The sequence below is a fragment of the Phalaenopsis equestris genome, unplaced genomic scaffold, assembly GCF_001263595.1.
Source record: "Phalaenopsis equestris unplaced genomic scaffold, ASM126359v1 Scaffold225612, whole genome shotgun sequence".
Lineage (NCBI taxonomy): Eukaryota > Viridiplantae > Streptophyta > Magnoliopsida > Asparagales > Orchidaceae > Phalaenopsis > Phalaenopsis equestris.
The window spans coordinates 85,527-102,883 of record NW_018243652.1 but is presented as its reverse complement, the minus strand read 5'-3'; the positions used below and the strand labels follow the sequence as shown (position 1 = coordinate 102,883).

The following is a 17,357-nucleotide window of genomic DNA, read 5'->3' as shown; positions in this document are numbered from 1 at the left end:
TGGGAGAAAAATAAGAGACCAAAAAGTAAATATTTCATTAAGCTGCGTTATTTTAATCTATGCATTAATGATTTTCTCTAACCTAAACCACCGAATGTAGGAAAAGAGCAAGAAGCATCAACAAGCCAATATCCATATATTCATTGTGATTCAAATTTAATTGAAATGCTAGATTTTTTCTGTCAGATAATTTAGTGGCATTAGCATTTGATTTTTATTCCACTTCTAGTTTCTCCATTATTGCAGGAATATGATGCATCTCAACCAACACAAGGATATACAAGATTGTCGATGGATTCAATAAGTGATCTATATTTATAATATTATTTTGTTAATGTAATTCAACAACAGTTCTGAAATTTTCATATGATTCGTTAATTTCGATGATAGTTTAATGTAATCATTTTATGAAATATTTCGATGATTCATTTAATTCAATGACTTATTGGTATTTAACTGTTTAAATAAATGTTTCTTTTAATGCTTCAGTGCTATGACTGGTAATTTAATGTTTCTTTTTGAATACCACCTATTTAACACCTATATTCATCTCAATAACACCTCAAAATACTACAATAACACAACAAACGAAAAAAAAACACTTATAAATACCTATAAAATAATGAAATGTATATATTATTAATTAAATATATTAGCTAAATAAGATTTATGAAATTAAAAACTAAATAACACATATATAACACGTCTATTCTTACTAAATTGAGGATAACATAATTTTATAGGACGTTACAGCTGTCCAGAAACGATCTAAGCGCGTTATACCGCCGCCTTATAATATAGGAGAATATTTCATGTGTGTTATAACGCCACTCCATATAAATCCACTACCATGCGCTATAACACATGGGGAATATTCCCCATGTGTTATACCGCTGCCCTATAAGACCACCACCCTAAGATATAACACATGGGGAATATTCTCCATTAGTTTTAACACAGTCCCACGTTATAACACATGGGGAATATTCCCCATGTGTTTGACCACCGCCCTATAACACCACTACACACAATATTATAACATAGGCCTGTGTTATAATGTAGCCTTTGTTATACCGTAAGCCGCTCTATAACACCACAACACACTGTATTATAATGCATGCTTATGTTATAACGCAATATTGACGTGTTATTTATCAAAATTAATGTGTTATAGTTTAATTTAAATGCGTTATTTTTAAAATCATCGTGTTATATGACTATATTAAAGCGTTATTTTAAAAATACAAGTGCTATAACAAATTATTGACACATTATTTAGCAAAATTCAAGTGTTATGCCGCTATATTGATGCATTATTTATAAAAGTTCAAGTGTTATATGCAATATTAATGCGTCATTTTTAAATTTATCGTGTTATATGACATTATAACCTGATATTTTCAAAATAAGTGTTATACCGGAATATAGTTATTTCTTATTTCTTAATATTGTAATTAAAATAGTTACTTCTTAACATAGTAAATCGTATATTAAAATAGTTATAAAGTTGATAACATACAATACATTTTCAAAATACATTTTTGCATTCGAAAGAGACAATAAAGAGCATAAAGCAATCTATACATGGTATTCTCTGATAGCGCAAATATTAATTTACTACAAAATTACCAAAATAGACAACTAAAACACAATTTAGAACATGTATATAAGCACATTTTTAATCAGTTTTTTTTCTTGGACCACATACATAAGGCGTAAGCAAATTTAGTTCTATATCTTTCCATGTCTTCCTGTCAGTTTAGATACGAGGTCCAATTAGTCTCTTGTGCTTGTGCCAACACCAAAGTTTCCATGGTCAGGATTGGACAACAAGTGGACTCATCCTCCTTCAAGTCGATGAAGGTGTCATTAACCTACATTAAAAATCACAATATTTTACCTAGTTTTAGTAAAGCAACATAGAAATAAAACTTACCAAATAAAATCTTATAACAAATAAATTTACTTACATGCACATGCTCGAGCACCCTAACGGCTTCTTGAATCTGTCGTGCTGTCCACCATGAATTTTTGTCCACCTCAACATGCGTGGTCTAGCCTCAAATGCAGCAGAAGTAAGCAGAGTTGTGTGCTAAAAAAACCAAAGCTGCAGATGACACATCAAAAACCAATTTGTTAGAAGGAAAGAAAAAACAAAAATAATAAGTAAAAAGGAAAATTTTAAATGTGGATAATATGAACTTACATATAAAAGAAATACAAAATCATTTATGTAACCAAGTGACTGATTCCACCTTATTTTGATTGCAGCAAAATTCATTTGATCAATCATATAATCACAGATGACAACAGACCAGTTAAACGAAGAGAAGGTCTGTACATTCTCCCCCACTGCATAATGCCCTACGGGCACACTGAAATTGCTTGAGGGAAAGAATAAATTTGTTAGTAAGAACTTACGAAATAGTTTCTCAAAAGGAGTGGAAGACTCCTGAAAACTTTCTCACATCTTTTTTTTTATTGCTCTCGCATCTATACGAGATGAGGGTGTTTTCCTACAACTAACTGATTCACCTCAGTTGGGCATGCCTAACAACAGCGAAACATGGTCGACGTAGAGTTTTACCAACTTCCCACCCATCACAAAAGTTCTTCTTTCATTATTCCAAAATCCCATGATATGTAGAGTCAACACATTATCTTAGGGATAATGAGGCATGTCAAAAAACTAACTGATATTTATTTCTCTTAAAAAATTCATGGTCTCCTCTAGTATAATTGTCTAAACAGTATTGAGTGCTCCTCTTACTGCGGAAGAATGACATCTACAATCGAACGTTCTTGCATTCATATACCTACAACAACAAACATAAGGAAGGAAATATTATTTTATAAATAACATTCCTCATTCACACATTTTGTTCAGTTATTGTTGTGTTACAAATAAGTTATTATTGTGTTACAAATGAGTTATTGTCGTGTTTGTCGTGTTACATATGTGTTATTATCGTATATATGTTATTGTTGTGCTATAGATGAGATATTGTGTATTATTGTTATATTATAGTTGTGTAACTGTTATCTTATACGCTGTTATTATTGTGTAATCGTAGTGTTATAATGTGTTATGATTGTGTTATCATTGCGTTCTTGTTGCGTTATTATTGTGTTATCGTGTGTTATGATAGTGCCATCATTGTGTTATGATTGTGCTACAATTACAACAACATAACACAACAAGAACACACAATAACACATCTATAACACATCTATAACACAATTATATAAACATAACACAACAATAAGACACAATAACACATATATAATACATCCATAACACAATTATAATAACATAACACAACAATAACACACAATAACAAATTTATAACATATAATAACACATAATAACAAATTTATAACATATAATAACACACAATAACACATCTATAACACATCTATAACAACATTACACAACAATAACACGACTATAACACGAATCTAATAAGACTATAACCTCAACTTTTTCTCTAAAATAAACATTGAAGCATATTACCTCAAAGACTTCGAGAGACCACCAGCTTCTTCGTCCGTACCATTGCGACCTTCCATTTTGTGTGCTATAAAGAGAAAGAAAACAAATGACTCATTGTTGCCAAACGACTGAGCACTAAAACTTATAATGAGTATTGCGAAACCGACCTTTCGTTTCCAAGATTCGAAACCGAAGGGCCGAAGAAAAACCGTTGTCCGAATGTAGAAGCACTACCGCCATCCGAATGGAGAACACCCAAAGCAACCGAAGAAACCGAAGGTGGAAGAAGACCGAATGCGTACCGACGACAGAAAGATGAAACACTCCAAAACTGTCGAAGAACAAAAAGATAGTGATCTAATCTAGCATACAATGACTTTTTGTCTGTTTCGGCATGGCATTCCGATGAGCTAAATTCGGGCCGGGTTTCATGAAAAAACAATTTGCTACCAGGTGATTTGGGCCGTTAATTAAGTTATTTTTGAATTTCAATATATAGTGGAGTACCAGTTCAAACTTGGACTCCTCCATAACAGTCCGCCACGGCCGATCCGCTCCTTTCAGGAGCCTCCAAATCCCCGCACTTTATTACTTCTCAGCTGCACTCATCCGCCCCCACCCGCCACTGCCGGCCGTTTATCATGGCGGTCTCCGCCGACCCAGATCACGGCCTCGACACCGTAATCACTGACCCTATTGCCCCAGAGCCACATCGGTACCGTGGCCTCCATTTTCCTGCTTCCGTGAAACAACGCGCATACCGCTTCGACGGCCTCGGAAACTACTTCATCAAGGACTGGGATCTCACCGATGGCGTCGGCGAGGAATTCCATTGGTATCACATCGAGCTTCCCAAAGGAAACAACCATCTCGCCCATGCTGCCCAATACCTAATCGAAGCCCTCTGCCCTCCATTCCGCCTCCATGACATCCTAACCCTCGTCAGCAACGGTCCCTTCGTTGGTCATGTCGATGGTGCGCTCGTCTTTAGAGTCAATTCGCAGGGGCCGGCTGCGAGTGATTTCACCCTCCGGCTCGCTGCGAGAGTGACAGAGAGATCAGTGATCACTGTTTCGTTGGGTAGGGTTCCGAGACTGGAGTTCTCGCCTGCGGGGCGGTCACTTTTGTCCGAGATTCCGAGCATTGAAGAGCAGAAGGCTGGCACCGAATCTGTTGTTATACCAGAGCATGTGCTAGAGTTCTTGTTGACCATGAATCACTCAGAGGAAGGCGATAATCCGGTTCCCAAAATGGTCTCGAATCTTCTCGTTCATATAATTGATACACATGTGGATCATATTCAGGATATTGTGACCAAGTTGGAGATGGAATTGGATACTGTCGAGCTTGATTTGGATAAAGGTAATTGTTTAGTTTAATTCTCGTTGGCGTACTTGATTGGTAAATTTTTGTTTTTGTTGCTCATTTTGTTTTTTTTTTCTATTTTCCGTAAGGGGAATTTACTTACATACCACAATATTCTTATATATATATATATATATATAATATAATATAAATTTTGCTATTTATATTTCATATCCCAATCATATCAAACTATATGCATAAAATGTCTATTTTACTTTAGAAAAACTGATATTAGCTGTATTTTTAATTTGGTTAAAATTTGGGCATTATATAAGTAAATCCTAATTCAAATATTAGATATTTAATTTTATTTTAAAAAATTTCTTATGTGATTTTGTGCTTCTTTTCATTATGAAAGATGCAATTCTTTATCAATTCAAGCACGAGCTTGTTATCAATACACATGGTCTCCTCTTATAGAAGTTGCATTTTTTAAAAATAAATTTCCTTATTAAATTGAAGGAGAAGGGGATGAAATTATATAGATACGTTCAACTTCATAAGTTTAGAGTGTAATAATAAGGGTCCGTTTGGCAGCTTATCCCAATGTTCGGCGTTTTCATAACACCGCGGAGCCGTTTGGTTAGTGCGTTGGGGCTGGAGATCGGGGAACGGGCGTATGGTTTTACGTTATAACATGAATGTTTTACATCCGCTCCCTATACCCCGCGTTCCGCATTCCGCATTTCGCGTTCCGCATTCCGCGTTCCATCGCAACTTATTACTTCTGAGCCCTCGATCCCGTCTTCGTTCAACAAAGTCGCGTCGAAGAGGGGAGGAGGCGACGACTTGGGTAAGGTTTCAAGCCGAGAGGGATCGCGAGAGATGAGGGAAGGGCTCACCGACGCGAGGAGAAGAGGCAGCAACAGGGTGGTCGCCGACGAGTACCGCCGACCGACAGCTTGGAGCGAAATTCCGGAGTCGGCTAGGGTTTTCGCGAACATGAGGGTGGCGGCTGTCTTGCATGCGATAGATAGGGGAGAGAGAGTATGCGATGGTTTTATAAGGATGATAATAATAATATTATTATTAAAATAATAATAATAATAACAATTATTATTCAATTAATCATCAATCCACACATTTTTAGCCTGTACACATCCTCACAGCGAAGTGGATGTCCTTCATGACTAAAATCGACGTTTCAGACTCATTTGTCCAGTCTGTTTCGTCATCCAGGGTCATTCAGACCACTTCTTCAGCGATCAGACTTCTGTTTCGTCTTGTGGCTTATGTTTATCTATTATTTTGCTCATACAGTTCCATTGCAAATATTTTCACTAAACAGAGGTAGAATGACCATTTATCCAACAACAGCTGTCAATAAGCTATTCTGCATAAGCTCCCCCAAACAACAAGACAAATTATCTTGAAAATCTGCTGATTATCAGATTATCACGATAATCTGCTTATCAGCAGATTCTTAATAATCTACAGCTGCCCCAAACAGACCATAAGTTTCTTCTTTGATTTCCGAGTGCACGTTATATCTTTCATGAAATATAGAAACTTGGTGTCTCTTTCATCATCTTATATTTATTAGAAGTTGAGTAAGATAAGTCATAATTGATTATACCTTTGATGTCCGAAGTGTTCTCTTTTGAATAATGAACTTAGAATTTGTAGTAGCTGCCTTGTAGGTTCAAGTGGCTTCTTAGATCTTAATACTAAACTACTTTGCAAAGCTTTTACGGTGTTAATTACTAAATAAACATAGTTTAGATGATTGATTGGCTTGGGTATTAAAAGGCATGCCTCTCACCATCTCTTTCTTCAACCAATGTTGAATACTATGAAAGTTGAGATGTTTATATCGTAGATGTTATAACCATAATGAATTCTTATAGTAAGCTTTTAAATACTTTGCAATATTATATTGAATATTCAATAGTTTTTTCTAAGCTTTAACGTAGCATGTTGGCATTCAAATTATTTTCATCATCTCTTAAGAAATAACCATTTCTTTTCAAATAAATATCATAGTTTTCTCTAGTTGTTAACTCAAGCTGAAAATGTTATCCTTCACATTAGGTCATATTAGGTATACAGTAAACATTTAAAATAATTTGGTCTTCATATTTCTAGCATTTGAGAATTTTATTTTTGCCTCCTATTTGTACTTTTGATGCATCTTTAAATGAGGTATTTATTATTATTGCTTTGTTAACTTCATAAGCTTATTTTTTTTCTTCACACATTGATTGCTTATACTAATGTTGAGATACCATTAATTTATCTAGACTTCATCTTTATCCTTAGATGTTAATAATAATGTTTTATACTCTAAAAATTTGGTTTTTGCCTTTACTCTTTTTGTACGGCTACAGTTGAAAGCATAATGGCTAAGCTTATGAAAATTATAGAATTAGATGTGAGATTTTTCATACCTCAACTGTGAATTTCCTCATTCACTAACGCTTGCTCTATCTCCATTATTGAAGTCAAAATTTTTATTGTATCCATTTCTTCCTCCCATTCTCATCCATTTCTACGTCCTTAGCCGCTTTCTCTTATTTCGTGGTATTCTTCATTGTTTTCAAGTTTAATTATAGTTGCACCTTTTCTTTCTTCTACTTTTTTCTATTTCTTGTAGGCCTACACAGAATTCAATAATTCCTCCACGCTTATAACTTCTAGACTTTTAGTTTCTTCAGTAGTGATAGCAATAAATTCCAATTTGGATTTAATTTATTAAAAATTTCTCTATAACATTTACTTCCCTAATATCTTCACCAGTTCCTTTCAATTAATTGATTAAAAGTATAATCTAAATTGATTTAATTCCTCCATAAATAAAATTTCAAACTCTTCTATAATAGTTTAAAGATTAATCTGTTTTACTTGCTTCATCTCCTTTGTAAGTTTATAGTTTTCTTAATGCTTCTTTAGTTGTAGCTACACCTAAAGTCCTCCAAACCCTTCTTTGTCCACCACAGTTAAAATCCTCTCAAACCGTTCTTTGTCCACCACTTGAAAGTTGAGGTAACTTTTTACTTTCACTCTTTTTTGAATCCTGTAAGACCTCTCTTTGGCTTTTGATATTGCAACATCGTCATACTCTCTATGGTATTTTTGACGAATACTCTCCCGGAATTTTTTTTGACGTCAAATATATCTTGTGCTCTAAATAAAGCTTTCACCTTGATGCTTCAAATTTTTAGTGGCTCTTTTGGTGAGTATTAGAAATCGGGTGTGTGTCATTCCTTCATTCACCATTGTTCTGATATAATTTGTTGGAAATCCAACCAAGGAGGTGGTTCATAATAAGATTAGAAATTTGCAAACATCAAAAGCTTGTGGAAAAGAGGCAATTCATGATTAAGGTTGATAAGTCTCATATCTAATGCTACCACATTCATAAATTTAACCAACGTTGTAAAATTCAAAAGCGAAGAAGGAACATTGTTATTAGCATGTAAGGATAAAGCTAAAGACCAAAAAAGTAGATGGCAAATTTTACTAGTGCAAACACTCACAATTACATACAAGGATGTATGTTTATAGAGTTCGACAAAGTGCAAGAGCAAATGTCTTATTTGGAGATGCATTCAAAATATTGGTAGATGATAAAAGTAAAATTTAATTCATCATAAATGTCTATTTCACATATAAGAAGAAGAATATTTTATGTTTGGGTCAATTAATAGAGAAAATATATACTATTCATTTGAAAGAAAACAATCTTTTCATAAAATATAATAAAGTTAATTAATTGTCATAATGTATTTGTCAATGAATACAGTATTTTTCTTGTATATTTTATATGATGTTGAAAAGTATTTATGAATTCTAGTAATTTATCATAATTATGAAATATATAATATAAATATCTCAACTTTAGCACTCTAACCTTTGTTGGATGAGATAATAAAGGGTCTATCTTCTATCCCCCAATTCAATTATTTATGTGAAAGATGTTTACTTAGGAAGCAATCTTATAAAAGCTTTGCAAATTAGTCAAATTCAAGAGCTACAAAATCCTTAAGCTTATACACTGATTTTTTTAGCTTTGTTATTCTGTGCCTTTTTCTTAGAGTAAATATTTTCTCCTTTTTATTTGAATTTTTTTTGAGAAAAATAGTTTTTATTGCTTAACCTTTTAAAAAGATCAATGTTTCTAGAAAGAGTGGCATTAATATTGAGGTCGTGAGATTTGATCAAAGAGTTGAGTCCACTTCAAACAAATTTGTAAGATATTGTGAAAATCATGGAATTTATCATATCTTAATACTGTGGTAGCGAAAATTTTGAAAAATTTGCAATACGGCAAAATATGATAAAAAATAGGAAAATAACTAAGGTCGTCTTCTTTGGGATTACTTTCTATTTTTTTATTTTTTATTTTTTTAGCTTTTTTTATTTTTGTTTTATTTTCTGTGTTCAGAAAACTCGTTTGGTACTGTTATGATTTATCTGTTTTTAAAAATAAAAAATATAAAAGGTGTTTGGTTTGATTTTTTTTTTTACGAAAAACTTTACATTTTAAAAAATTAAGTGGAGTTATTATTAAAATTTTATAATTATTAAGTTAATTAATTAACTTATTAATTGAAATTAAATACTTAATAAGTTTATAATAATATAATTAATTAATTTAATATTATAGTTATTTGTTAATTAATTTAATTTGAAATTATTAATTGAAATTAAATAATAAATAAGTTTATAGTTATTTTGTTAATTTGTTTATTTATTGGAATTATTAATTAATTAAATTTTATAATGATTAAGTTGATTAGTTAAATTTTATAATTATTAAGTTAATTAATTATTATATTAATATTTTAGTTGTATTATTATGGGTTTAATTGATTAATTATTAAGTTAAGTAAGTGGATTACCATTAAAGATTTATAATACATAAGTTAGTTAATTAAATTATCAATTGAAATTAAAAAATTAATAATTTTATTATTATTAAGTTAATTAAATTAATTATTCCAATTATTAATTGCAATTTTTAATTAAGTTTATTAATTAAAATTAAATAAATAATAAGTTTGTAATTATTCAGTTAATTATGATAGTTAATTAAATTATTAGTTAAATTATTAATTAATTAATTATAATAATTATTAAGTTAATGATTTAATTTTTTTTATTATGTTAATTACTTAAATTTTATAATTATTAAGTTCATTAATTAAATTATTAATATTTTATTAAGTTAGTTAATTAATTAAAATATAATAAATAAGTTAATTAGTTAAATGATTAATATTTTTTTTGACTTATTATGGGTTTAATTGATTAATTAGTAAGTTAATTAAGTATATTTATTAATTAAATTTAATAATTATTAAGTTTATTAATTTAGTTATTAATTGAAATTAAATAATTAGTAAGTTTATAATTATTAAGGGCTTAACTTGTTTTGACTATTTTCAAAACACAGAAAACACGTTGCATATGTTTTCTTTGTTTTCAACGTGTTTTCTTTGTTTCGAAAAAGTTGGCTTTTGTTTAAAAAAGAATTTAAAAAATAGATGAAAAATCAGACAGAAAAACAATATTTTTTCTGTTCTTTTGTGTTCAAATATAAAAATTAAAAAACAAAGAGTGATCCCAAAGAAGCCCTAAGCGTTTTAGACCGATGCAGTTGCTTGCACAATCTCCTTAATAAATCTTCCTCTATAAGAATTGTGCATGGAAAGTGTCTGCAAAAAGCATGGAGTGGAAGGAAGCTAAGAAGTTTTCATCCTAAAGTTCTTTGTAGGGTTTTTTTTGTGTATTTGTTTCATATGAAGAAGGAACAATGCTCAATTAGAAAAGTGAAAAATAAGTACTCATAGGCAATGACTGAAGATCCGAAAATTACAAGTTCTAAATTTTAATTAATAGTAGAATTCTTTTTAGGCGTATTGTGAGTAATAAAAAGGACTTTTGGGTGAAAAATTTAAGAAGATGAATGCTTTTTCTTTTCTTAATTTAAGAAAAAAGATTAACAACTAATTATAGAGGAGATTATAAAAGAAGAATCAGAATAACCTACCACTCTATCAATTTCGCCAAGCGCATTTGAAGGATTAACAACAACAATGCTTTGAAGTGGAAGTTTAAATGAAAGTATACCACATTTTAGAATGTTAAAAAATTTTATAAGGTAACTAAAAAAAAGAATGCAATACTTTTTTTGTTGAGATTATGAAACCTTATGCAATCAAGAAGCTGGGAAAAAGTAAAAGATAAGTACGCGTCATGGATGAAGAAATTAAAGCAATCAAAAAAGATTATATGAGAGTTTTCCATGATGAAACTAGGCAAATTGAGTTAAATGATATTTAAAATAAAAAAGAAATGCCATAAAAGCAATATTGGTGAATAAAAGATATTGGAAAAAACAAAAAATTGATTATGAAAAGTTATTTGCAAGTATTGTTCATTGTATAACGATTAACCTAATCGTTTTATTGCCATTCCAATATGACTGGAATATTTATCAAATGAATGTGGAATTGGTTTTCTTAAACAGAGTTTTTGAAGAAGCATATATTAAACGATCTTTTGGCTAATATAACTTTAATAAGAGAAAGTCTTGAAATTAAGGAAGGCCTTATATTAGCCTAAAATGAGCACAAAAAATTTGGAATGCTTGAATGGATGAGTTCCTTTGAGAGAATAATTCAACTAAATGCCTATATTAGCATGCACCTTGTATCAAAGTTTAAATCAAAATATTTAATATGTGTGCTTATATGCAAATAATTTATTTTTAATGAATAATATGCTTTCGGAATTCAAGAAAGAATTGACAAAATTATCTAAATTGACGTACATCGGGCTCTTGTATGTTAGCATCTTTATTGAAGTGAAGCAGAGATAAAAGCATCATGATCTTTCAAGAAGTTTATGCCAAATAAGCCCTCATGAATTTTAAGAGGGATGATTTAAATCTTATCAGAATGCTCCTGGAATGCATAATTAAGCTGTCCAAGAATGATGAATAAGAAAATGAGGATCCAATTATGTACAAGCGTTGTTTGAAGTTATTGTTTGTGTATTCGTTTGTTGGATTTGTTGATAGTTATTGGAGTGGAGATTTAGATGATAGAAAAACACCACCGAGTTTGATCCTTCGTGGTAGATATTTTTTGCACTTGGATATCAAAGAAGAAACAGATTATTTCACTATTAACTTGTGAAACAAAGACTCCACTTAACATGGCCATCAAAATGGATTATTGCGTCTATATTGGTTTGTGCACTTCAGTATTAGCATGATATTTGGTTAAGAATGCATAAGAAATTAGTGTTATTTTATGTTTAAAGAAATATGTCTTTTTTTTGAAAAACTTGTATTTATTGAGGCTATATATGATGTATTTAATAATTGATATCATATTTTGTTTATTTTTGAAGTTGCCAAATTGTGACTTGTCAAGGTTAGCACTTAGCAACAGGATTTCAAACTACGTATCGATTTTAATGGCACCTTTCTTCAAGATTTTGATTCATCCACGCATTTTTTTAACAACAATAAGTATTTATCCCACTTAGTGGGGTCGGCAATTTTTGAAAGTTGAACAAATATCTAAAGTGAAGCTCAATATATATTTTCAGCATAACATATTATTATCTTAAATTCAGATCTTAGTTAAGTGTGAAATTTTTCTAAAAAAGCATCAGAAAGTCTTAATATGAACGCAGGAAGAAATACAAGGACTGTTCACTTGGATTATCTTTCTCTTTATTCATTTTTCTTGAGCTCTGCATGTCGTTATTCTAGCTTATGCTTATTTTTCGGTGTTATTGTCAATGATTTCTTTTATAACCACTTTTCCTTGATGTTGTTATCATATTCATTTTAACTCTTTTTTTCATTGTAAACTTCTTATTTTCAACCATATATAACTAAATCAACTAAGTTTATTTTTTACAATATTAATTGTACATTGGTTGTTTCTTGCCTTTTCAGAAACATTTATTGAACCATTTCAATAGCTATTATCATAAGATAGCTCATCTATATTGTTATTTTATTTCATCTTCTGATAGTCCACTAGAGTGATTGTGTGTTTTTTCACTATTGTTTGTTTTAATACTTCAAGAAGTTTAATTGTCAGTTATAAGCCTCTGGATAAAAATGTTGAGCATTTATGTTAGATTTCAATAATTAATTTTAATAATTTTTTCAATATTATTTTTAATTCTATTTCAATGTTTACTTAGTGCTGGAGCGATCCAAGAATCAAGGAATCATATTTAACTCTACTGGTTGTTATGAAAATTGACCTGTAAGCTTGGGTAAAATGGCCTAATTGTGATTAATATTGGGTATGAAAGCAGAGTAAAATTTGTGATTTGAAAAGCTATACCTTTTTGGCAATACGATATGATCTTGCAATAGTGAATATGTATTTTAAAAAGTGAGAAAATATCTTATTTCCAAAAGTGAAGCTGCATCATATATGATTTTTTTTTTTTTTTTTTGAAAGATAGGATTTTCTTTTTGAAAATTAAAAGGTGATTCTAATAAAAAGTTTGTCCACACTGCATAGAATAATCATTTTGAATGTAAATTCTTAAAGTTTAGGAGTAGGCAAAAGAAAACTAATTTTCTATTATAAAATAGTAAAACTTAATTGATGAAAAATTTTAATCTTTCATTGGTAAGATATTAAAAGTGTTCTTAGAACTTTAAAATTTAGATAAATTTGATGTGTACTAAAAATTTAGTTTCATTTAGATGAAAAATACTTTAGTCAGCTTTAAAAATATTCGATACATCAGCAAGAAAATTTCGCGTGGGAAGTTAAATAAAGCTTTTATGCTAAGTTATTTTCTTTAAAAAAAGCAAAAATAAGTATTATTAAGGTTTATGATAATTTTAAGGACAAAAAGTAAGTAGTAAGCGAAGTGAAAACTACACCTCTTTGTTGTTTATAGTTGGCTAGGTTATGTGGATGAAGAAAATGAGAAATTTAAGCTGAGGCAAGAGAGAGGAGATCTGGAGTGTTTTATCCAATTTGATTTATTAAGTTGAAGATAATATGATCTTATCTAAAGGTGAAGACAAAAAAAAAAAGATTAATGGTATATAGATAAATTAATCTCTTAAAACATGCATGAAAAAGGTACAAGAGAAAACTAAAAGATTGCAAATTATATTATACATGAATAATGGTGGCTTGATCTATTTTTGAAGAGATGCATGAAGATATAACTTTACTTATATATAAGATTCTGTTGAGATTAGATTTGGATAAGTATGATATGTTTAACAGATCTTAATAAAATCCTTAACCTTAGGATGTGACCAATTAATTGAAGATATATTGTAGTATTAATATTTAAAATATGATGTTGATGTTAAGGATTGTGTTTATTATTTAGGAATTAGGTTTATGGGATTACAATAAATTTACTAGATAGTGTAATGGATGGAGAATCAATCTGGTTTTATTCCAAAAATTTTGATTATTTAGGGTATTATAATCTAATGAAAACATGAAGCTGTAAAGAAAAGATCATTATATGATTTTGTTGATTTTGTAAGGGCATATGATGCGATATCATGTGAATTAATTTGGTGAGCATCAAGAAAAAATGATGTGCTAAAGGCATATTGAAGTTTTAAAACATGTAAAATGGAATTTTGATTTCCAACTAAATAAGACTTAACTGTTTGAGGTTTACAGCTTGGATCAACAATGCACATAAACTTTTTATATGTTTTAAAAACTAACAAAAAATACTTAAGGTAATGTATATTAGTATGTACTATTTTCTAATGACATTTTTTTGATAAGTGGGATATCTTAAAATGTAAGTGAAAAGTTCTTACAAAAGAGAATTTTTAGAAGAAAACTATCTTAGCATTTTTACGACAGAGCCAAGTACATGGTATGAAATTTTAATGTTGTTAAACTCATAATTATTACTCTATATTATTAGATGATCAATTTACACACTCAAGTTTGATTTACTTAAATGCTTTGATTTTATTATATAAATAAGATATTGATGAGAATATAGTTTTTAGATTTAAGGGTGTGTGATTAAATTGGAGATGTTAGGGAGTGCAACATGTTAAAAGAACAAAATGAAAATATTATTGTATAAAGATAATTTGATTATCTTTTTTGTATTGATGTGAGTGTTTGTTACAAAAAAAATTTACTAATAGTCATGTGGAGTGAGGAAGAAATGAGTATACTTAGATGAATTTATTATAAAATTAAAAATGATAGAAAATGAGTTTTAATTATATCAGACAGTTGCTGAAAGTAACACTTATGGAAAAGACAAGGTAGCGAAAGTTATGGAAGTTTGAACATGTGCAGTAGCAAGCAAAAGCTACAGAATGATGTGGGCAAATAGAATTAATTTGGAAGGACTAAAAAGTATTAAAGGTAATATAACTTGATGTTAAGAAAAGATTAGTCCATAACTGACTCAAAATCTCATATAACATTCAGCAAGAAAAATGTAAAGTAGAATTACAAATGTGTAAAAAGATTTGTACAAGTAAAGTTCACATACTGTTAAAAATTTAATAAGAATGAATGGAGAATAAGGATTCATAAAACCAGCTCGAAAGAGTTTGAATAAACAACGATATTTGTATATTTCTTTCATAAAATTTTATAAAGCTTTTCAGGGGGATTTATGTTTAAGAAGAAAATGCTGGATGATAGAAGATTTCCCAAGATGCATCTCAATTTGCAGCGGCTTCTACAGGTACCTTCGAGCCTGGACTTCATTTGTAGTTTAACTCAATTATTTTTGGTAGTAACAATTGTATATGTAATCAAATAACCAACCAATAAAGTTCGTACTTAACAGCCCTGCTTTATATCTGTTTGAAGTATAAAATGCATGCTCAATTAAAAATTTTGCATCTTTCTCATATCATTATTTTTGGTACTATTGTGAGATGAGACTCATGCTTCCCCTCGTTTAAGAATATAAAATATGTTTTTCTTTTCCTAATTTTTCTTCAAAACATACTAGGACTCATCAATGTTCAAAAAGAAGAACAAAACAGGAGCAGTTTGCAGCAAACTTTATGACTTTGGCAGATTGCTGCTCATTTCAAACAGAGATTTTAGATTGAAAACTGAAAACTTAAATTTCGAAAGCCATTTTAAATTGTAATTATTCTCATAATAATTGTTTCTTAATAACCCAGGTAGTTTCTCATTGTGAGCAAGTGTTCCCACGTGTAAAAGAAAAATGCGCACTCAAAAGCTGGTTTGCAAGCGAAGATGTTGTCACTCTCGAAGAACTAATCAGCCGATTGAGGCGAATAAAAGAGAATTTAGGCTTTTTAGTAAATCGAGTGATGGCTATTCAGGCAGGTTTAGATAGCTGGCAATCGGAGCAGATTAACAAGAAGCTTTATTATCTTTCTTTCCTCTCTATGATCTTCCTTCCTTTATCTGTAGTTACAGGAGGCAAGTCTTTTCTCTTAACATAAAGACCTTTCTTGCAATTAAAAAATCCATTTTTTTCCTAATAATGCACATAAATTAATCTAATTTCAATAATGTTGCAGTGTTTGGAATGAATGTGGGAGGCCTTCCATGGACTGGGCAAAAGGGACCAGACATGGACAATGGATTCCTAAATGTTCTAATTATCTGTGCGGTGCTGTTACTGATTCTTCTAATTTTGTTCACCTTCCCTTCGCTCATCGGCCGGTTTAATGGCTGGAGAGGTCAATTGTTGAATAAAACCAGAAGTTTTGGCAGAAGATCCTCCTTCATTAGATCGGGTGCTAAATATCAACGCATTTGAAGGATTATATGGTTCATATTGATTCTACTTTGAAAAGGTGTTACAGTTCTTATTTTATTTTGTTATAAAACAATGAATTGTTCCTGTCAAGTGGCTTTCATTGGAAGGACAGGTTGTAGTAGGAGTTCGATGCCGTGTGTAATGATGCATCAAGACATGGTTGATGTTAAGATGAATTAATCATCCAATCCTAGTGACGGGGAAGTCTTATTAATTTTTTGTATATTGAAGTGGGCCTACAATTCTTAGTGAAGATTTAAATTCGTGAAAATGTACAAGATTTAAATTGGTTTATAGTGGACAAGTTCAGAAGCACATGAATTTTGGAGACATTTAGATATTACCAATATTGTGTTGTGCATATAATATATTGTATTGCTTTACGCTGTGTGGTGATTAGGATCTTAAAATTTTGGAGGAATTCAGACTTTTGAATCAATGTTGGTTTAGAAACTTTGTAGTTTCATTTAAATGGTTCAAAATATTCAAAGAATTTTCTTGAATTTTGATTTGTCTTTGAATCACACAAGAAATAGAGCATAAAAAAGAAAAAAAATTGAGACATAAGGAGGGAGAATGAATAATAAACCATCATGATTGAATGTCTTACCCATAAAATGATTCCTCTATTATAGAGTAGAGGACACAATATTGTTATATTTTATTTTTCCCCATCACAATAGAGTAATCCACACAATAGAGTAGAGGTCTTACATGAGCTGTTCAGAAAGAAAATATTTGATAAAAAAAGCCTTCGACC

The 17,357-nt window shown here is 30.3% G+C and overlaps 1 protein-coding gene across 1 annotated transcript; it reads left to right on the top strand.

The window, feature by feature from the left end:
- The first annotated feature begins 4,111 nt into the window (after positions 1–4,111).
- Positions 4,112–16,920, top strand: LOC110037834. The gene is made up of 4 exons (XM_020742562.1): positions 4,112–4,855; positions 15,459–15,538; positions 15,990–16,254; positions 16,356–16,920. Exons 1-4 carry the CDS (start codon positions 4,135–4,137, stop codon positions 16,595–16,597), a joined length of 1,308 nt encoding a protein of 435 aa, XP_020598221.1. The 5' UTR covers positions 4,112–4,134; the 3' UTR covers positions 16,598–16,920.
- Positions 16,921–17,357: the final 437 nt, after the last annotated feature.

What these genes read in the sequence shown, in the direction of transcription:
- LOC110037834 (XM_020742562.1), top strand. Translation starts at nt 4,135, where the DNA reads ATGGCGGTCTCCGCCGACCCAGATCACGGCCTCGACACCGTAATCACT. An exon ending in CGAGCTTGATTTGGATAAAG is followed by an intron (nt 4,856 to 15,458) that starts GTAATTGTTTAG and finishes AAAGCTTTTCAG; the next exon opens with GGGGATTTATGTTTAAGAAG. An exon ending in ATTTGCAGCGGCTTCTACAG is followed by an intron (nt 15,539 to 15,989) that starts GTACCTTCGAGC and finishes TTAATAACCCAG; the next exon opens with GTAGTTTCTCATTGTGAGCA.